The following is a 20,825-nucleotide window of genomic DNA, read 5'->3' on the forward strand; positions in this document are numbered from 1 at the left end:
CCAACATGATATTATGACTAACTAGGCATGATGCAAGGAATCCTAAGTGGGATGAAATATGTTTGATGATATGTATATAGTCAGTACACTCCTTTGCATTAATCCTTGCTTTGTATCTTACGTGTACCCTCACTACTTGTCAGATTTGGCTACCTGCTGCCAGTAGTCTCTTAGCTCTTTCCTGACAAAGCAGGGGAAGGAATTTCCTTCAACCTGATTTATTCAAGGCTCTTCATAGAATGTATAGAGCGAAGAGAAGGAGATGTAGAATCTCACTATAAAACTCTTGAAAATACTTTGCATGTTCAAATCTATCCAAACGATTACGCTGCCACTCAACAACATTGTCAATCTTGGAAGACTCAAGAAAGATCACATCTCTAGATATTATAAACTTCTTATTCACTTTATCATAGAGATGGTATTCTTTGGAGGTATGAGTATCCGAAGAAGATACATTTGTGACTCCTTGCACTAAGTTTTTTTATCTGTTCCTTAGGTATCAAGGCATAACAGGAGGAACCAAAAACCCTGAGATGCCTCACTGAAGGAATGTGGCCATACCACATTTCATAGGGAGCCTTGTTTCTGATAGCATGAGATGGACACCTATTCTTGGAGATCAGCCCTTGAATCAGATGGCAGAACTGGAAAATATCAGAGCTTGGCTTCAGGCCAGCAATCTGGAAACCCTTTGGGACATCTCCAATTGGACAAATGATGTAGAAAGTCTATGGGATCAGGGGAGGTCCCTCATTGGCTGTATGGTGAAGCCAATTTATTGTTGGATTTTCTCCAAGGAAAATCTTCCTTAAAGGCCTCTTCTAAGGACAGAAGAGGGTGGGGTTCTCTTTTAGGCTCTTACTCAGCAGCAGAAGGTTACAAAAGTATGATGGTTGTCCCTAGTGTCCCCCCAGAGCCAACTCAATGGAAATTTATTTGGTCTTTTCCTGCTCTCCCCAAAATTGACTTCTTTTGCTGGACTCTGGCACATAAAAGTATCCTCACTAGAGATAACCTTAGGAAGCGTGGAATGGAAGGTCCCTCCAGGTGCCCTCTTTGTGCATTGGATGAAGAAATGGCTAACCACCTGTTCTTATTGTGCCCCTTTGCTCAAGAAGTTTGGAAGGGTGTCCTGATGTTAGGACCTGACAAAATAGAGCTTCCAGGAAATATTCAGGACCTGCTAAGAAACTGGGCCAAGTTATCCCCATTCTGTCTCTCCAAAAAAAGATCCCTTCTCAAGTGCAGTTAGCCCCCATCCTCAAAAAAATCAGACCACTGTTGCCCAAGTTCCACAAAATCTCCTTCTATCATGTTCTGAGGAAGTTAAACTCACAGGCGGACTTGGCAGCCAACCTAGGCTCTCTCAGGAGCAGGAGATCTCTGTTAGTAAATGATGTTGAATCGAACTGCAGCATTCCTTAATTTTGGAGTTGTCTGGGCCTTTGCTCCTTTGAGCATTTCGTTGATTCAGATTCTCCAGACATCAGGATCATACCATTTTGAGCTGGCTGCTGTTAGGAAATGCGGACTCGTCCACAAGGGAAAATTCAGAATGCAACCGTGGCATTTTCGATCTCTATTCGTCGTTGGAACTCACTGCTGCATCTGGGTAGGTGCTGGGGAGTTCACGAGGGCCTCTTCAAGGCCAATTTACCGCTCTTGGCATTCTCGAACACTATATAACACTCTGACAGAAATTTCAAAAAGAAAACGTAGTGATTCTTGGGATGATCCGGCACTCTGGTGCATTGGATCTTCTCTCTGCAAGCTACGAAGCAGAGCTATGTCACAGAAAGCAAAAGCAACAGAATTTCAAGGCACCATTCTAAAACCAATTCAAGTTCGTTTTCAAGCCTCTATTTGCATTCATAGTGTAACTCATTCAGTGGACTATTCAAAAGAAAAATCTTCTTTCCCCGCCGACTGTAACAAGGAAATACAGGGTTTCAGTGTTAAAGTCCTCGGCAGCTGATTTGCCGAATTTTAAATAAAAACTAACTGTCTATGTCAAAATAAAAATAAAAATGGAGAGCAGAGCGCTTAGGGTTTGATGTTGCTTTGGAACTGGCAGACCTTCACAGACTGTGTTGTTCTGCCATTAACCTTCAGCCATAAGGCAGCTACAACACAATAAGGAACAACTATTGTGCAATGGAACCCCCTCAGGGGGAGGACATGATGCCTCCCCCTGCTAATACGGAAAACAGCCTGCGACAGACAGAAAATGTTAGGATGGACCATCCAGAAGATACAACAACATAGAATGAAAATACGCCAACGAATAACAACACAAATGAAGAATCACGAGTGACGTCAAAGACCTGCAAGTCGGCAGCAGTTGACAGACCCAAAATCGAGCTCCCAAGTCAGCGCATCAACACTCAGATCCAGTTTATGAGGGATCATGCTTTGATAGGAAAGTTCATAGGCCTTTGGCCAACGGAGAAAGCTTTGCATGGCTGGATCGTAGCCAAATGGAAGCCAAAAGGGCACATAACACTGCAGTTAGGGCCTAAGGGATTCTTTACTGTCATTTTCAATTGTCTGGAGGACCGAAACAGGGTATTGGATGGAGGACCATATTTCTTCAACGCAGCAGGGCTATACCTTAGAGGATGGATGGATCGCTTTAACTCGGACATATCCTAAACTCATGTCTGTTAGCAACCCGACTTTGGGAGAAGGTTAGCTTTAGATGTCAAAGAGATGGACGAAATAAGGAGAACTCAGCCAGCACTATTCATTCTTGGGCACCTCACCCTTATAAAAGCAAAATCTTAAATGCCTTATGGAAGCTAATACCAGGTTTCCTCATGTGGACAATTTGGAAAGAGAGAAATAGCTGCATCATCAAAGACCATTCCTCTCCCATAGAATTTCTATGGATCAATATATGTCAAAACATACGAGAAACCTTGATGCTCCAAACGTGGCTTGATGATGATTTCCCATCCACACCATAGGAACAAAATATATGGCTGAACTGGAACCTTCAGTGGAACCATGAGCAGGTACACCTAAGGAAAATCCCTCCCTTTGGAGATACACTTGACAAATGGACTCCACCCCCACCACACATGGTACTGCTCAACTTTGATGGAGCATCAAAGGGAAATCTAGGTAAAGCAGGATTTGGGGGAATATTTAGAAATCACAAGGGCAATGTTCTCCAAACATTCATGGGGTCAATAGGTTGGGATATAAACAACTCAGTCGAATTAGAAGGAATTTGGCAAGGACTTCTCCTGGCTCAGAACAATAGATTCTTCCCACTCATAATTGAAGGGGACTCTCAGATCTTAATTAACATGATCAACCAGATCTTACAGGGAACTCCAGCACATAAAGTGGGTAGCAGCACTTAAGCAATAGGATATATGCAAAGGATGTACATTACAAAAGTACATAAAATCCACATTCCATGATGAGGACAACAAAGAACATGCAGTCCTAGAAAGGATACACTATGATGTTTATGGACCTTTCTCGACAATCTACACTGTCAGACATAAATATTTTGTCATTTTTATTGATGACTTCTCACGTAAGTGTTGGATATTTTTCATGTGGAAGAAAGATGAGACATTCTCCAAGTTCGTAGAACTCAAGGCACTGGTTGAAAAAGAAGCTACCAAGAAGGTGAAGTCTCAATTGTAGCGGCCGCAACACCCTCGAAAATTTTGGCCTGCACTTAAATTTTGGAGCCTAATATGGATATTGTGATCAATTGTTCCTTAGTCACTTATTTGTAAGTTGATCATGATCTCAATCTCCCCTTTTCGATCTTAAGAGTCATTCATGCTTTTATTTTTACATAGAATCTGTCATCTTTGGGCATGTGGGTTATCACTTGTCATGCAAAGGGACGTTTGTTTTGATTCAAGCGGAAAAATTTATGAGAATGGATTGTCCTCACCACATAGACATGTTTCAAACTCATTTCACACAATCTATCATCATCCCAAAGTCTATCATCGGAGCCGCACTTGTCGTAAGATGCTAAAAATTTTGTTTCATTAAGCGAAGTATGTGTTATATGTTCTAGATGGTTTATGTTGTATCGCTAAGTTTTCAAGTGTGTGATCGTAGTCAAGTTTTATCATTGTTCACATCAGTTCCACTGCTCCCACACTTAGCCAAATTTCGGAGTATCCTTATCAACCTATCCTCAACCAACTTTCCTGAACTGCGCACTTCACATACGTAACCCTCAAGATTTTCCCTTGCCTATTGGAATTGTGCAACGCACACAAAACCCAACCTCCCTTAGCATTCAAAACTGTGGAGTGGTTTCCTCCAATGTCCTTCCCTCAACCCAAACCCAATGTCTCCAGAAACTGTGCAGTTTTTTCCCTTGACTACCCAGTCTGCCTTGCATCCTGAAATTGCATAGATGTGTCCTCCCATGACCTCATCCAATAGTAGTTCCTTTCATCCAGCTAAAAATTTGTAAATGTTTCCTCCCAGGGCCTCATTCCGCAACGGTCACTTCTCGCTGAAAATACACAATTATGTCTCTCAGGGGCCACGAAGAAAGATGACATGATAGATGACTCTCAAGGAGCTGAGGATAAAAATAAGTAGACCAAGGAACCCAAGGTATGATAGAATATCAGGACCGCATGAAGACTCCATCTGATGCATAACCCTTTGGAGGCTAGGTATGGAAAACAAAGCACATATTTTGAAATACACCTCTTATTGTAGCTTAAAAGTTTGCTTATCGTTGTTGTATCATTCTGTCTTCAATGAAATGCATGGTTGCAAGTACTGAAAGTCATTCCATTGTTTCATGTACGTGTCTTGCTCCCTTTCACTTGTTTATTACATAGCTTAGAAGATGAAGAGAAATACCACTTGTTTAATTAAGCTACAGGGGTTGTGACCAACATGATCTTACGACTAACCAGGCACGATGCAAGGCATCCTATGTGGGATGAAATATGTTTAATGATATGTATATGGTTAGTACACTCCTTTGCATTAATCCTTGCTTTGTATCTGGCATGTACCCTCACTACTTATAAAATTTGGCTACCTGTTGCTAGTAGTCTCTTAGCTCTTTCCTGACAAAGCAAGGGTAGGAATTTCCTTCAACCTGATTTCTTCAGGGCTCTTCATAGAAAGTATAGAGCTAAGAGAAGGAGATGTGGAATATCACTATCAAACACTTGAAAATACTTTTCATGTTTGAACCTATTCAAACAATTAAGTTGCCACTCAACAACATTGTCAATATTGGAAGACTCAAGAAAGATCACATCTCTAGATATTATAAACTTCTTATTCACTTCATCAAAAATATACATATAGTAAAGGACAACAAAAGTCATATATATATATATATATATATATATATATATATATATATACATAAACTTTGTGCAAAGTAAAAAAACATATAACTTAATAATCCTCACATGTCAAAAACCTTCTTTCCTTTGCAACTTGCCAAATCTCATAAATTTGTTCCCATTTCACCTCTGTCGTGTTAGGACCTATTAATGATATATGTATCAATGCATCAAGTGTGTTAATTGATAGGCTTATTATCCTTATATCTTTGATCATATTTTTCTTAGAGAACCCTCATTCACATGCGACGGTGCTCATTGGTATGACAAGCATTGCTTGCCATAATTTTAGCATATTTGGATACCTAAAGTGCCAATCTTTGTTTGAGAAAATACTTTCCATGCATCTTCCATTAAGAATCTTTCTCTATTCAAATAAACCACGTCAATAAATTGATATAATTCTCTTTTACAAGTTGTAATATCAAACATTAGTACATTTTCACCTTCATTACATGTTTTATGTTGCAAATGTGAAAAAAGTATTTCAAGCCAATGCTTTACACTATTTTCTCTGACATAAATATCTGACGGGTAATGACAAGGACTAAACAAACTTGTTGGATTAAAAAGATGAAGATATGGAAATCTTGAATCGAAACTCTCAATCAATGCTTGGACATAATTTCTTGTAAGTTGTATGCAACTCTAAAGGGAGCCCTCAATGCAAGCTACCATTGGTTGTGACAATTGTTCATCATGGATTGAGATATACAAAAAATCATGTCTATGGGTATTCCCCTCTTTGTCAACGTTTTCAAGGAAACCATCTTTGGAGTCTTTGAAAAATTTAGTAAGATGTAAAACACCTTCTACAAAAGAAATTAGTATACAAAAATATCTTTTAAGAATATTTAGTGCATGGTTAATAGGTATTCCAAGAAATGTGACATCCACATTATCTTCTTGAAATTTTTCGTTTAGATTATTCAACTCCTTCAAAACATCAGCAAGCATTTTTAAACAAAATTGAATTAAAAAAATCCTTGCCTTATGATACAATTCCTTGCCTTATGATACAATGAATTCTTTCTTTCTCTCTTCTACACGCTCAAAATAGAGAGCCATAGAATCCCATGGATTTGAAGAACCTGCAAGGATTCTAATTCCATTATCTCTAATAAGGAAATGAGCTTATTATTTCTCTTTGCTAAATTTCCAACCCATGAGTATACCTTGTTTGTTATTGTCTCAACATACAAATACTCAGGTATATTTTTCAAAGCATATGATGCTACAAGTGCTTCAATATGTGAAATGCAATGAGGGCCAATCAAATTTGATAAATCATTCTTTAGCAGTGTGACAAATCCATTTTCACATCCAACCATAGATGAAGCACCATCAGTGGAAACCGCTATTAGTTTCTCATTTTCCAACTAGCTTGTTTCCTTTAAATTAACGATGGTATCACATATAGTCTTTCCTTTTCCACTAGGAATAATAATCATTTTCATAAATTGTGTGACTGGAGGGCCCAAACCTTTTAAATCTAGATATGTAGAATACACAACAAGGTGTTGTTCCAAACCATTGTCTATACTTTCATCTAACATTATAGAGAAAAAGGGATTTTCTAACACTTTTCTAGTTTGCACCTCTTCAAGATAATTTGATATAGAGTGAATGAGTTTAGTAGCTTCTTTTCTATTTATGTGGGAAGAATACTCCACTCGGGAATGCATATTAGGCGTCTGTAGATGCATTTGAATATGACAAAGATCTTCATAATTAAAAATTGAAATATCTTTTTTTGCAATAAAATATGCTAACTAAATGGTAGTTCTGACCATTTCCTTATTAGCCTCACTTATAGCCACTATGTGTTCTTTAATGGGATTTTCAAACCTTTCAGTGTCATACAAATTTCTCTGAGTTGATGTTTGATGAATAATGGATTTTGCATGAGTTCTCACAACATCATATTGAATCATATTAAATCCATCTCCAATACCCCATGGACCTTGAGCCTTGTATTTCTCACAAATTTAACACTTCATATGAGTCTTGTGATATTCAACATTGATACTATACACCCAAGGATGTTTTATCATCCACTCTTCTCGGAATTCACGTTTTGAGAACGCCTTCCTCCTCGAACTACTAGATCCACTGTCGTGTCCTTCCTTTTTATTGCCAAGAATTTCTATATCAACAAAATACTCTTCATTCATATCTTCATTAGCATCATCATTCAAATGAGGTATATATGGAATATCTTTAACATTATAAGTCTTTGATGTTTTAAAATATACATAAAAAAAATTTAGTTGATTGACCCTTCCTTTTTGGAGGCATTTCTATTTAAATAATTTACCTACATGCAAAACAATTACAATAAATCACAATAATCAAATAAAGAGTGAAGGATTGATAGTCATTACATAAGCAAAGATGTCAAGATAATAAGGTGTAATTACTAAAGAATAGCACATTCCACCTTGAAGTGTATATGAATGTGGAATGAATTTTTTTATCTATTTGTAATAGTAGAATTTTATTAGTCACTCAAATTACATTTTGGTAATTTATGATGATAAAATCCCTTCAATAAATATGATATTTATTATGGTTCATTAGATTTCTTTGTTTTGATGAATGCTCCTTAAAATATTACTAGATACTAAAATCCATTCAATTTTTTCCCTTTTCCTCTAAGTAAAATACATAATAACAATGTCTTTAGTTATTTAATATTAAAAATAAAATTAATTATAATATGTATAACCGTTGGTAATGAATATATTAATAATAAACCAATGTAAAAGTTGTTGATCCTTTTCCTCAAGTAAAATGCATAATAACAAAGTTTTTAATTATTTAATATTAAAAATAAAATTAATTATAATATGTATAATAGTTGGTGATAAATATAGTATTAATAAAACAATGTAAAATTTCTTGATTCAAAGATCAGATCACAGAAATATTAATAATAAAATTAAAAATTCCAAATACTATAATGCAACCACGCTAACCAGAGAAGAGTAAGACGAAGGGGCGCGTAAACTCTCTGAAACGGTGCGCCTTTCTAGATTGAGTGCGCTCCAGAAAACCGAAAATGTATATATAGCGGTCCTGGTTGCCTTGATACAATGAAAACGCCATGAATTTAGCTGAGTTGGCGAAGCTTGGGTTTTGAAAATAGGTGCCAGGGTCTCAGTTCTGTGGCCTAAATTAGTCCTACCTCTACCCCGGGATGAATTTTTTTTTTTATATTTATATCGCTATAAAGCGGGCATTAATTTACTGTAAAAAGAATGGTTTAGATTTAATTTTTCTGAACTTATGGTCCAACAGGAAAAAGTTTTGGTTAACATCCTTCCAATGCCGGAATCAACTTTCTGCCGTATGCACTGTACAGAGGGTTCACTGCTGGCAGTGCCAACACTTAACACCTGGGTATGGCATTTAATTTTGTCGGCTCAACCACATGAAGGGATGAGGTCCAGGGCTTTTTGGAGTTCGCACCCTCGTTTAGCACCGCCTTGCTCAACGGTTGAGATGGATTGATGGTCATCCAAGGGCTGTGCTGCCCCGGATGTTCCACCACAGGTTTATTCGATGACACAAGGCTCAGACCAGCTTCCCAAGGTTTCAGCAGAGGCTCTGGCGAGCCAACTCCAACCCGTTCCGACTCTATACAACTGCAGGATTGTCCTAGGTTTTTCAGTTCATTGAGCAACCATTCGGAGGCATCACATACACAGTCTAGATGTTTTTTTTTCCTGGTAAGTTTACATTATGCGGTCTTACTGTGTTTGAATTCATCACTCTCGGATCCTGTAATTTTTTTTAAGGAGTTTTGGGTTTTTGACTAATGTATGCTACATTTGTTTCAATTTCATGGCAAGGTGTTGTCCAGCCTTCCGAGCCTGCTCTTGGAAAAAGGACATCTCCTTCCAACGTTTTGACTCTACTGACTTCCGTACAGGTATGCTCTTTCCAATCACTCCATGAACAGTTGCCGGTGTTGATGGTTTCATGTAATGTCTGGTAACAGAGGGGGTTTCTCTCCCTCGTACCTCTTGACACAGCCCACGACCCACAGCCTTACCTCTTTTCCACTGCTGGTCGCAGATAGCAGCAAGATGTCACACCAGACTTGTCCTGCGCCTCTTTGGTTACTAGGATTTTGGTTCCAGGTGGAGCCAAACTAACCCAAGATTCGAGGTTTAGAAGTGTTAACCTGTGTGGACATGCTCTCATCTTTTCAGAATTGTTTGTAATTTCACTGTATTATTCCAGAATATGAATGGGTAAAGCTTTAGTGTCATTCATCGAATTGTAACGTTTAAACACAATTTACTCCTTTTATTAATCATGATATTCATAGCCCTCGGGGCTTTGCTAAGTATTATATCAAAGTATTGTTTCTATTCCTCTGCATGGGATGCTAAAAGTGATGGTTGTGTTTACTGGCAATTATAGCCCCAGGCTACGGGGATTGTTTACGGCTTTCTACAGATTTCATGCAGTTTCTGGTCATTCTTTAATTTAGTTTTCTTTTTGCATGGTCTCTTCTATTGACCTATGGCTGTGGATAATCGATCGACAACCCTCCTGATCAGCTCATGATTAGGTATTAATATCAGTTCACAACAAGTTAGCAGTCGGATCTTGATCTTGATCATGACAGTGAAGTCATGGCTGCATCGATATTACTTGGTTCTTTGGTCGTTCTAAACATAATGTTACCTTTTACAGTAGCCCAACATACGCAGCTAGGTTTCTATAGTAAGACATGTCCCAATGCAGAGGAACTTGTCCGAAGTGTAGTGCAGAAATCGTTTCTGAAGGACAAGTCCATGCCAGCGGGATTGTTGCGTTTGCATTTTCATGACTGTTTCGTTCGGGTATCAACATTTTCCCATCTTAGATTAAATTTGTCAGATTTAAAATAGTAAATTTTTCTAATGTAATGAAATCAATCATCATGTACAGGGCTGTGATGCATCTGTTCTGATCGATAGCACAGAAGATAACATTGCAGAGAAGGATGTCGTACCCAACTTGACACTCAGAGGATTCGATCTGATAGACGAAACAAAAGCTTTGTTGGAGAGCAGATGCAAAGGAATCGTCTCCTGTGCGGATATTCTCACATTGGCTACTCGTGATGCAGTTGCAATGGTAAACAATCAAGCTCGGGCATCTTCCTTGTGATTTTTTTTAGGATTTCAGTTGCGAAAACAATACTTACAACTGGAGATTGTAAATTCAGTCAGGGGGTCCTGAATACCCAGTACCAACAGGACGAAGGGATGGCCTAGTTTCCAAAATAGACGATGTCAACATTCCAGGTCCAACGTTCTCCATTGATGTTGCGCTAAGTGCGTTCGAATCTGTTGGTTTAAACCTAACAGATTTAGCGACATTGCTTGGTAAGTAAATATATGTGCAAGTTAGGATCTTTATTGCTAAAATATCAGGTTTTTTAAACTAGCCCTATCACTTATCTATGAAGTGTAGATTAAATAGTTTGTGTGGAATTTAATGGTTACTATCATAAAATATATAAGAAGGGATGGACGATGAGAACCATCTCTGCTAAACTTATTTAACCAGTGCATCCATTGATAGTTGGTCTTATTATTCATTTGTGAGAGCAGGAGCGCACACAATAGGTTTCGCTCACTGTGGATTCTTCAACGACCGGGTTTACGATTTCCAGGATAGTGGTATGGCAGATCCATCCATGGACCCAACTCTTGTGACATCAATGAAGAAAGTGTGCCCTCCTCCAGACCAAATCACTGATATACGAAAAGATCCAAAGGTTTTCCTCGACGGCACCAAGGGCAACCCCTTCTCTTTTGACAGTGGGTTTTACCATGAAGTCCTGCACAACAGAGCGATCCTTCAGATTGATCAGGAACTCCTGTCTACGGATATTACATCTGACCTAGCGGCAACATACGCTGGTGATGTAAACAAATTTCGAGTTGCATTTAGTAATTCCATTACTACAATGGGAAATATCAATGTATTGACGGGAAATCAAGGAGAGATCCGAGCAAATTGTAGGAAAATCAATAGCTAGTGGGCATTGAAAATAAATATTTCTATCTCATGGTAGAAATATATATATATATCTAGAATTTCGGAGCATAGATTTCTAAATTCTGCCAGGGGCTTGAAGTTATACATAGCAATTCGCTATCTGGACGAAGTATTGAAACCAGGTAGATGGTTGAGTCTAGTTAAAACCATAGCCAGTTCTAACATTCAGTTGTATTCTTTCTACTTCCTTGGAATTTTATGATACAGTGGAAGCAATCCTCTAGTTTACTTTTACAAAAATTGGAGTCCGTTCTGGTGTTAAAATCACCCATCCCTTGCCTGTGATTTTACTTACAGTGCAACACTTTAAAACTGCCTGATTAAACCAGTCCCCGTTGGATATCTGATGTTATATGCACCGCGCACAATGTTTGTTTTCCGAGAATCTGCCATCATCATTAACCACTACAAGAAGGAGAATAAGAAGAATAAGAACAATGCCTGCCATCACCATTAATCACTAAAAGAAGGAGAACCAGAAGAATTAGAACAATGTCTTGTTCGGTTTGGGTAAATTTGATTAGGTTTTGAAGTTAAAGATTTAATATAACCTATTTAAAAACAAAGAAAAATCTATATAGATTGATCTTTATCTTAATCCTTTATATCCATGGGCATCTTAAGCTACCATATCTCTACACACTACCACTTCTCTATTTCATAGTCCTAAAATAGAAAGGTCCAATCCTGAATCTCAACAATATAATAGAATAATAGAATGGACATTGGCATCCCAAACTACCATGTCTCTACAATTACTGTTTCTATAAAGAAAATTGCCTGGAGAACTTTCATGACTCTGTTGTCGGCATTTCCAGACTTGTATATGAATATACATATATTTGCGGCTTTTAGTCCCGCTCAAAACTGGCTATCAGTAATTGGTTTTACATTCGAATTAATTCTCTATCAAATCTAATACCTCTGCCAGGAGTATTTGAGTTACTGCTCTGTCACAGTTATGTAAATAATTTCGTTCCAAGGTTTGCGGGTTGGCTGGAAGATATTAATTCATTTCTGTCATTCGTTTATATGCTTAATTATCTGCTTCCGTCATTCATTTATATGCTTACTGTCTGCTGCTGTTATAGTTTCATTAAAAGTTAGTTTTTGTACAATGGGGAGTTATCAGGGCTCGATGTGTTTACTTCCGTTTAAATACAGTTCCAATTTATCTACCCTTCGATATTTTGCTATAGCCGTCCGGTTTCTTATCTCACCTTAATCGTAACCCAGGCTTAACAACATCCCCAGGATTAAATATTGAGTCTGCATACTATGTTTTAATCCAGTTATTATTACCTCCCGCTGCATGATAAATTCTTCTTTTCTTTTAGTTCCGGCAAGGGTTTCTCCTAGGGGTAAAATACCCATTGTGCAGGTCTATACATAACCCTTAATAATTTCCGGTTTCATAGTTTCCTCTTGTCCAGTTACAGTGTGCCTGTAACTTTTACAGCTCCAAGCTACTTACTGTTCAGAAAAGTCTCTATGATTAGTCCTTAGACCCTAATCTCAGTTTCCAAATTTCCTCGGTCAAGGTATTTCTGCCACCGTACAGGTTTTTCTGATTTTTGTTTTGCAATTGACTGAGGGGTAAAAGAACACTATTTATATACAGTTATCTGCTAATAACTCAAATAAACCAGACTCCTCACCCAATTCCTATGCAGAAATATATAAAATATTGAACATATTTCGTACCAAGAAACTTAGCAGATAATGTAACAGATGTCCAAGGGATTTTTTCCTACTTACCTGGTCGCTGCCTGGCGGATAAAATTCCTCAGTGGTTCACCTGAAATTCCTGCTGCTTCTTTGTTTGACCACCCAACCGTGAGACTCGTCCTTCAAGACCAGAGTATCCATGTCCACTTCAAATTACTAGCAAGTTTTATAACCTTAAGATAGCTTTTTCTTTAGACATGTTGTAAGTTGGATGAAAATGATTAGTTATCTTGATAGCCTCAAGTTAGTGTTGTGTTTATTTATGATGTAAGTCAGCTGAAAATGATTAATAATCTTGATGAATATATTTCAGGATGCATTCAGGGATTCCCATCAGGTGCTTCCTAGCATTGATGATGGAAACATTGAAAACCAATTGGCAGTTGTTGAATACGTTGAAGATATATACAAATTTTACAGGACAATTTAGGTATGTTTCTCCGTCAATGATTGTAGTTTCTTGTTAGGGTGAAGGTAAAGTTTTATTTTCCTTAACTAAAATTTGGCATTCATGTATGCCCAGGATGTGAGTTGCATACCTCCAGATTTTATGAGAAACCAGGTTAAAATCAACTCAAAGATGAGGGCAGTTGTGATTGATTGGTTGGTGGAGGTACATCGTTGTTCCTATGCTAGTTCCAACTTCCATTTGCTGTCAAACTTAGATCTAAAAGAGATTTATATGGTCTATCTCTTAGGCTTGACATCAAAATCTTAAAATTTTCAGGTGCATCTGGAATTGGAATTAATGCCAGAGACGTTGTATCTCACTGTGAACATCATTGACAGATACCTTTCTATTCAGAGTATTGCAAGGAAGAATTTGCCATTACTTGCTATCGCTGCAATGTTTATAGCTAGCAAATATGAAGAAGTCTGTCCTCCACATGTACGATGACTTGCTGAAATCCGTAAGAATTGATGTGTATATATCTAATTAAAAGAACACTTTGTTGGTTGTATAAAAGTACATACACCAGTAATATCTACTCCTACAGAAGATTACGCTTTATGCTGGAATCAGCAAAAAAATTATATTATAATAGGTAACACAATATTGATAAGAGCTGGTTTATACTTGGCTACAGGTCAATGACTTCATCCGCATCTTCCCAAATGAATGCACGTCAGAACAGATAGTGGCCATGGTAATTAGCTCTAACTGATAATTCTTTGTCATTGATTGCAACATAGTCTCCAAACATTCAGATTGACTGATCAATTGATAATAACTCTTCGCAGGAGTCTACGATATTAAAGCAACTAAACTTCAAGCTTACAGTTCCCACTCGGCCATATGTATTCCTCCTTAGGTTTCTAAAGGCAGCTGATTCCAACAAAGTGGTAAAGTTTTGAATGACACCACTTTTTATATTGTTGAAAGCAGCCTGTGTGGCATTGATCAAATCTACTTTCGAAAATGCCTCATAAAATCTAGCATTCATGTTTTAAATTACTTTTCTTTATTGTATTCCTAATAATACCCTGCTGTACTGACAAGCCGTAACTATTATTCAGATGGAAAATCTAGCATTCTTCTTGGTTGAACTGTGTTTGCTTCAGTACATAATGAGCAAGTACAATCCATAAAATTTGTGTTAAGGGCTTTGAACACTTATCCACTATGTAAGGCTTGTTTGTCGATGTGGTTTTTGAAATATTCAATGTATTTTTTAAGTTGTTTGTGCAAGCGTTTTCCATAACAGTAGTGAAGGCTTATCTAGATCTCAAAATATTGTGCATAGGTGATGCTTTTCCCTCCTCTAGTTAGTTCATTCTTGTTTATTTTGTGTTTTTACAAAGATTTTGCAGTATGGTCCACTTTTTATCGTTTTTGATAATATATCTTATGTATTTGATGCTTGTAGGCCTTTAATCCATAAAAAACAGCCCAAAAATCTCAGAAATAGACACCTATAAATATAAACTAGTCATCAAGTTTCAAGGAATATTTTTTCATGGGGCTGAAATCCTATTAAAATTTGGAACTAAATGCATATTTTCATATTTATGAGATGTATGCTTTGTTTACTGAACTAGATTTGTATGTGTTCATATTGAAATCTTGTTACTATGTTTTAAATTGCGAGAAGCTTGATGGCTAAATGTTGTTTGCTTGATGATCCTTAGTTACCATTTGTGAAGTGTTTTAAGTAACTGGTTACGGTTGATCTTATGCTGAATCCTTTATCGAAGATTCTTAATGTAGGTTCTGATTATAGCCGGTGTGATAACTTGCCAGGTACCAAAGGGACTGTCACATGCTTTGCATCATACTTGGTGTGCACCTCAATTTTCAATTCCATTATGGCATTAGCTGGGAATATCAATGTAAGACTTAAATTCTAAATATTGGGCAACTAGACATTATGTTTATTTTATCAGCATTTTGTATCTTAAAATGTAGTTTGTCATCGTTTTTTTATATATCTTACGATATTAGTTTTCATTGTTTTGTTTTATATTTTGTAGTACTATGATGTTCGGAAGGAGTGCAATGGTGGCCTGTGCTATGATTTTTAAAATATGGAGAATTACTTAAACCAGGGTTCCGTTAGGGATGCCTTGAGGGTTGGCAGCCGAAAATTTGTCTCCTGTAGCCCCTTGGTTTATGAAGCTATGCTTACTGACTGGATGCAGAATATGGAAGTTGGCATTCCAACACTCTTGCAGGATGGTGTTAAGTTGCTAGTTTATGCAGGAGAATATGATCTCATTTGCAATTGGTTAGGTAATGATACTATATACATATAACATATTGTTTTTGTTTTGGACAATGACTTTATGATTTAGGTGTTAAGTCTGTTATTAACTTATTTGCAATTGTGTTTTTCAGGCTTGTCAGCCTAATCTTCAAAATTGAAAAGTTAATTGTTCAAATTATGTGTCTTTTAGGCAATTCAAGATGGGTGAATTCCATGGATTGGTCTGGAAGTGATAATTTCAAGAAGGCACCTACAAAATCCTTCCTTGTAGATGATAAGGAAGTAGGTTTAATAACCAGTTATGGACCACTCAGTTTTCTCAAGGTAAAAGGCACTCGATGATCATCTTTGATTTCGTTGTACAAGTAGATAATTTCTTCCTTACGGAATCTTCTATTTTGCTGCACCAGGTTCATGATGCAGGTCATATGGTCCCAATGGATCAGCCAAAAGCAGCCTTGGAGATGTTAAAACACTGGACACAAGGAAGTATTACTGACGACAATTCTCAAATTTTAAAGACAGTGACGGAGATGCCAGAGAAGAATTTCGAGAGTTAGTTATCTGCTTAACTAGGAGAATTGCTCTCTTCACCTAGATTAATGTAAATATTTCTAGATTTGCAGTAGTGTGCATCCCCAAAGATGTGTATTTTTTGATTTGGCAAAATAATTGTGCATTGGGACCATCAGTGTTGCTAACTTGTGTCAAATCTTTTTATGGCCACTTTTTAACTGTATAGAAATAGTGCTTCTTATTGCTTACCAAGCCTTGTGGAATTATGATTATACATGGTGTTAAAGTTATATTCAAGAATATGAATAGTATGTCCTATGTTCTTATTCCAACATGTTCTGATGTCCTAATGGATGAAAGAAATTGTAAATTGGATGAAACAAATTGTAAATTCAAAAAAAATATTTGGTTGAGAGAGTCTCGGGGAATTCAAAGCATGATGCTCTTAGCCTACATTCAATTTTATTGACAATGACATGAAAACATTTATGTTTTTTGCAATCATACAATGGATGCCAGTATTGTCTACTTATATTTGAATTGGAGGCTATGTGGTTTGGCTGTGTTTCACTTCTCGTTCGTTCTATTATTTTATTGCTGAACATGCTTGTTTCCTCTTTTTTCCTCTTATCCCTTTATAAGCCTCTTGGACATTAAGTGCTTGGCATGGCAAGATATGTCCATAAAGCGCATGGACTATCTACGGTCCATCAATGCTTGCTGTTGCTGCTGTCTACACTACTCGATGCACTTTGAGGAAGGATCCATGTTGGAACAAAACACTTACCCTTCATACAGGCTACTCTGAAGCAGACCTGAAGTAAGCCTTAAAATTTTTAAAGCATCATGCTTTTAGTGATTTTACCCTTCTAAAGAAATCCTACTCCTGGACATTTTAGATTTCTTCATCAATTACAGGCAGGCATTGTTGATCAGCTACGGCCAGAACATTGTGTCTTGATCAACTATATGTTGGAACTCAGCTACTAACACCCTGTCTGAATTGAATCTTTATCTAATACTAACGCGCATATTAAGCGTCTGGAGGTGTACGCACATTTTGTTAACTTTGTATTGTGTGGAACATTCCTGCTTATTATCTTACGAATCTGTTCCAGGTGAGAACGATACGGCCCAACAGACATTCAAAATGATTTTTTTTTTTTTTTTTTTTTAAATAATTTTTTATATTCTCTCTAGAGGGACAATAGTTTGAATTATGGACATTTATTTTTTTTTAAATAATTTTTTATATTGTCTCTAGAGAGAGAATAGTTTGAATTATGGACATTTATTTTTTTTTAAATAATTTTTTATATTGGCTCTAAAGAGACACAAATGAAATTGTCTCTAGAGAGACAAATCAAATTGTCTTTATAGAGACAATAATAATATGTGTCCTATATTGTCTTTATAGAGACAAATTTTTGAGACATTATATTTTGAGACACCTGCTTAGAGACAATATTTAAGACAATATTTGAGTTTCTTTTTGTCTTAAGTTAAGACAATTGAATCAAATATTGTCTTAAAACCCCCCTACATGTAGTAGTGACAGAGTCCTATAACACTTGTAATGCTGACAATATTGATTATGGTGCCCTTCTTTCGTGGGATCATCACGTTGGCCCCGTGCTTCATTCCCGTCATCACTCCTCTCACATTTACCCTAATCACTCGATCGAATCGCTCCATGCCATACTCTACTACGCTTTTATCTGGAGCTATTATTCCTCCATTGTTATACATAATATATGTTTGACCATGTTTTGCCATGACCAAATCCGCCGCTGCATGGACGTATTGCTCTTTCTTCATGTCACGGTGCACGAAAATTGCTGGAGGAGAAAGGGGTTCGACGAGCTTTTTCCCAGCCTGGTCAGCAACGTCTGCGATTATGACTTTGGCTTCGTGCTTTGTAAAGAGTCAAATGGTGGCTTCTCTGATGCCAGATGCTCCGCCCATTATTAATGCGACCTTGCTATCCATCCTTTCCCTCGCAACAATAACTTTCTTGCATGTCTAGAACACATGTTTAAACCATACTTAAATTAGTTTTTTACAAAGTATGATTAAAAATTTACGATGCCTCTTGTTGATAACCACGTATGTAGGATTAAGAAAAATTGAAATAAAAAAATTAGTGCCGAACACCCGTCTTTCACAATGCCTTTGAAAGTGGTCTCTTTGTATTCTAAAACGTCTGAATGGTTGAAGCATAAGGACACGTTTTGATCCATTACAATGACGGTTGAAGCATTTATGCCAGAAAATCATCCATAACCATGACAATGAGGTATGTAGGAATAAATTCGAGTAATAAGGACATGTTTCATGCATTACAATGATGGTTGAAGCATTTGTGCCCAACAAACATCAATAACCAGGACAATGAGGTATGTATGGCATCGATCAATGACACATTTCTTTAATTCAGTTAACTACAGTCGAAATATGAAGCGTTCTACCTATTTGTATTCTCCTCCACCAGGGGTTTTGAGTTTTTAGTTACATTACAAAAGTTTGAACCTCATAGTATGGCCCATTCCATATATTATAATCAAACACTCCATGGATGCATGCATTTCTTTGTTAGCACTTAAGGTTGTTGGAATTGTTGAAGGATAAATAGAATGCTCGCTTCTCTCAGCTTGTATCAGGTAAAAAGGGTGGCAAATCTCATTGCGCTTTTAATTGTTTCCATGCTCTCACGGCTGTCTCTGATAATTTGGTGTAGTTTGTGTTTGATTGAATTATTCCCTACTGTTTTTTTAGGTTTCAGCATTGAAGAAACGCTTTCTCAGTGATTGTCAAATGCTCCATGGATTCATGCATTTCTTTGTTAGCACTTAAGGTTGTTGGAATTTTTGAAGGATAACTGGAATGATGGCTTCTCTCAGCTCTCGCAACTGTCTCTGATAATTTGGTGTAGTTTATGTCTAATTGAATTATTCCATACCTTTTTTCAGGTTTCAGCATTGGAGAAATGCTTTCTCAATGATTTCATTTTTAATTTTTTCCATGCTGTCACAGCCGTCTCTAATAATTTGTTGTAGTTCATGTGTGATTCATTTATGCCTTACTATTTTTTTAGGTTTCAAAGGCATTCAAAAATCGATCTTATAGGTATGTACAATTTTTCTTTCTATGATATTTTTCCACTTTAATTCAAATGAGATGACTAGCCCATAGAAAAAAATAAGGGAAACGATTGTGTATAAAATCTTCATGATATCACTAGCCCGTAGAAAAAGAAGGTTCTGGAATTTTATTTTAACGCTCTCCCAAAATTTATTGCTTCTCGAGACTTAAAAACACCTCACAACCTTTACAAAACCTTAAATCACACATATATAAGCTTCCCCTTACGAAACCTTTGGTTACATATGTTTCTAAGAAACAAATATCTTATCGGCGCATATTTCCTTATAAACCATTTACAAAGGAAAATTCCCGCATAAAAATACCTGTCCGCCCCTCCATATAGCCTTGTCACGTTTCTCGAGGTTTAACTTCATCGCAATCGGCCATCGGTCCTTCCACAACCATACGTATATATATGTATCTTCATCTCCCTTTCTGCTCTGATATCTGATATTGGAGCGTTAACATATGTTTTAGCATTGAAGCACTTTAATGGAAATATATGGATTACACAGGAAACCTGCTCTGAATCATATATATGGCAGATCTCAAATTTTATAGATTCGCCACTATACGGCCATTGGTTCTAGGTCTCCAAGCCATTCCATTGCGCACTGCGATATGCACTTCGTCCGATTGCGATTTGTGATCAGATCTTGATCGTCGATCTGATCTGCGATCCAATGCTTGAGATTAAGTCGCGTGATCACATATCGCTCAAGCTCAATGCCAGAGTCTTCCGCTTCCACACGTCGATCTGATATCTTTATGGACCCGATAGGGATATAAACCATTCCCTATAATATTTCAAGTCTGACAGTTGATTCCTACTATGTATTTCACTGTTTGTTTGTGTAATTGGGTTTTCCACTTGCGGGAGTTAAACTATATAATGAGCCCGCTGATGCGATATTTCACCTTGCCGATTCGATCTATGATCCAACGGTTCATTTTAACTCGTGTGATATCATATCGCTCAACCTCAATGCCAAACTCCTTCTGCTTCCCTACTTCGATCTGATATCTTTGCGGACCCCATAGGGATATAAACCATTCCCTATAATATTTCAAGTCCGGCACTTGGTTCCGACTGTGTTTTTCACCATTTCTTAGTGTAATTGGGTTTTCCTCTTGGGGGAGTTAAACTATATAATGACCCTGCCGATGTGATATTTCACCTTCCCGATTCGATCTCAGTCATTGATCTTCCCAGATCTAATGGTTCCTGAGCATCAATCTTCGCTCCTCCACTCATTCCTTTTACTTAGAATTTATGCTAAGTCTTCATTTTTTCTCTTCTTTAAAGGTT

At 37.2% G+C, this 20,825-nt stretch overlaps 3 protein-coding genes across 5 annotated transcripts; all 3 read left to right on the forward strand.

The window, feature by feature from the left end:
• Nucleotides 1-8,794: 8,794 nt before the first annotated feature.
• LOC149139750 (peroxidase 57-like) lies at nucleotides 8,795-13,443 on the forward strand. Of its 3 annotated transcripts, none has more exons than XM_089448844.1 (6): nucleotides 8,955-9,091; nucleotides 9,226-9,294; nucleotides 9,441-10,216; nucleotides 10,305-10,493; nucleotides 10,585-10,744; nucleotides 10,973-13,443. In XM_089448844.1, the coding sequence occupies exons 3-6, from the start codon at nucleotides 10,007-10,009 to the stop codon at nucleotides 11,401-11,403; spliced, it is 990 nt and encodes a 329-aa protein (XP_089304970.1). In that variant the 5' UTR covers nucleotides 8,955-9,091; nucleotides 9,226-9,294; nucleotides 9,441-10,006; the 3' UTR covers nucleotides 11,404-13,443. The 3 variants fall into 3 exon arrangements, with proteins under 3 accessions (XP_089304969.1, XP_089304970.1, XP_089304971.1); XM_089448845.1 differs by having other exon boundaries at nucleotides 8,960-9,091; nucleotides 9,215-9,294; XM_089448843.1 differs by lacking the exons at nucleotides 9,226-9,294; nucleotides 9,441-10,216 and having other exon boundaries at nucleotides 8,795-9,091.
• On the forward strand, nucleotides 13,155-14,507 carry LOC149139751 (cyclin-B1-5-like). The gene is made up of 6 exons (XM_089450809.1): nucleotides 13,155-13,259; nucleotides 13,465-13,545; nucleotides 13,675-13,764; nucleotides 13,879-14,040; nucleotides 14,240-14,299; nucleotides 14,394-14,507. Exons 1-6 carry the CDS (start codon nucleotides 13,155-13,157, stop codon nucleotides 14,505-14,507), a joined length of 612 nt encoding a protein of 203 aa, XP_089306935.1.
• Nucleotides 14,508-15,673: 1,166 nt separating this feature from the next.
• LOC149139752 (serine carboxypeptidase-like) lies at nucleotides 15,674-16,619 on the forward strand. Its single transcript, XM_089448846.1, has 3 exons — nucleotides 15,674-15,882; nucleotides 16,047-16,180; nucleotides 16,267-16,619. Exons 1-3 carry the CDS (start codon nucleotides 15,678-15,680, stop codon nucleotides 16,414-16,416), a joined length of 489 nt encoding a protein of 162 aa, XP_089304972.1. The 5' UTR covers nucleotides 15,674-15,677; the 3' UTR covers nucleotides 16,417-16,619.
• Nucleotides 16,620-20,825: the final 4,206 nt, after the last annotated feature.

The sequence above is a fragment of the Pinus tabuliformis genome, chromosome X (genome assembly GCF_031772625.1).
Source record: "Pinus tabuliformis cultivar Carrire ecotype Pingquan chromosome X, CPIR1, whole genome shotgun sequence".
NCBI lineage: Eukaryota > Viridiplantae > Streptophyta > Pinopsida > Pinales > Pinaceae > Pinus > Pinus tabuliformis.

Coding starts and splice junctions, on each gene's coding strand:
- LOC149139750 (XM_089448843.1), top strand. CDS start 8,873: ATGGTCATCCAAGGGCTGTGCTGCCCCGGATGTTCCACCACAGGTTTA. Junction 9,092..10,304: donor CTAGATGTTTTTTTTTCCTG/GTAAGTTTACAT, acceptor CATCATGTACAG/GGCTGTGATGCATCTGTTCT. Junction 10,494..10,584: donor CTCGTGATGCAGTTGCAATG/GTAAACAATCAA, acceptor TTGTAAATTCAG/TCAGGGGGTCCTGAATACCC.
- LOC149139751 (XM_089450809.1), top strand. CDS start 13,155: ATGTCCAAGGGATTTTTTCCTACTTACCTGGTCGCTGCCTGGCGGATA. Junction 13,260..13,464: donor CTTTGTTTGACCACCCAACC/GTGAGACTCGTC, acceptor AATATATTTCAG/GATGCATTCAGGGATTCCCA. Junction 13,765..13,878: donor TGATTGATTGGTTGGTGGAG/GTACATCGTTGT, acceptor TAAAATTTTCAG/GTGCATCTGGAATTGGAATT.
- LOC149139752 (XM_089448846.1), top strand. CDS start 15,678: ATGGAGAATTACTTAAACCAGGGTTCCGTTAGGGATGCCTTGAGGGTT. Junction 15,883..16,046: donor TCTCATTTGCAATTGGTTAG/GTAATGATACTA, acceptor TGTGTCTTTTAG/GCAATTCAAGATGGGTGAAT. Junction 16,181..16,266: donor GACCACTCAGTTTTCTCAAG/GTAAAAGGCACT, acceptor TTGCTGCACCAG/GTTCATGATGCAGGTCATAT.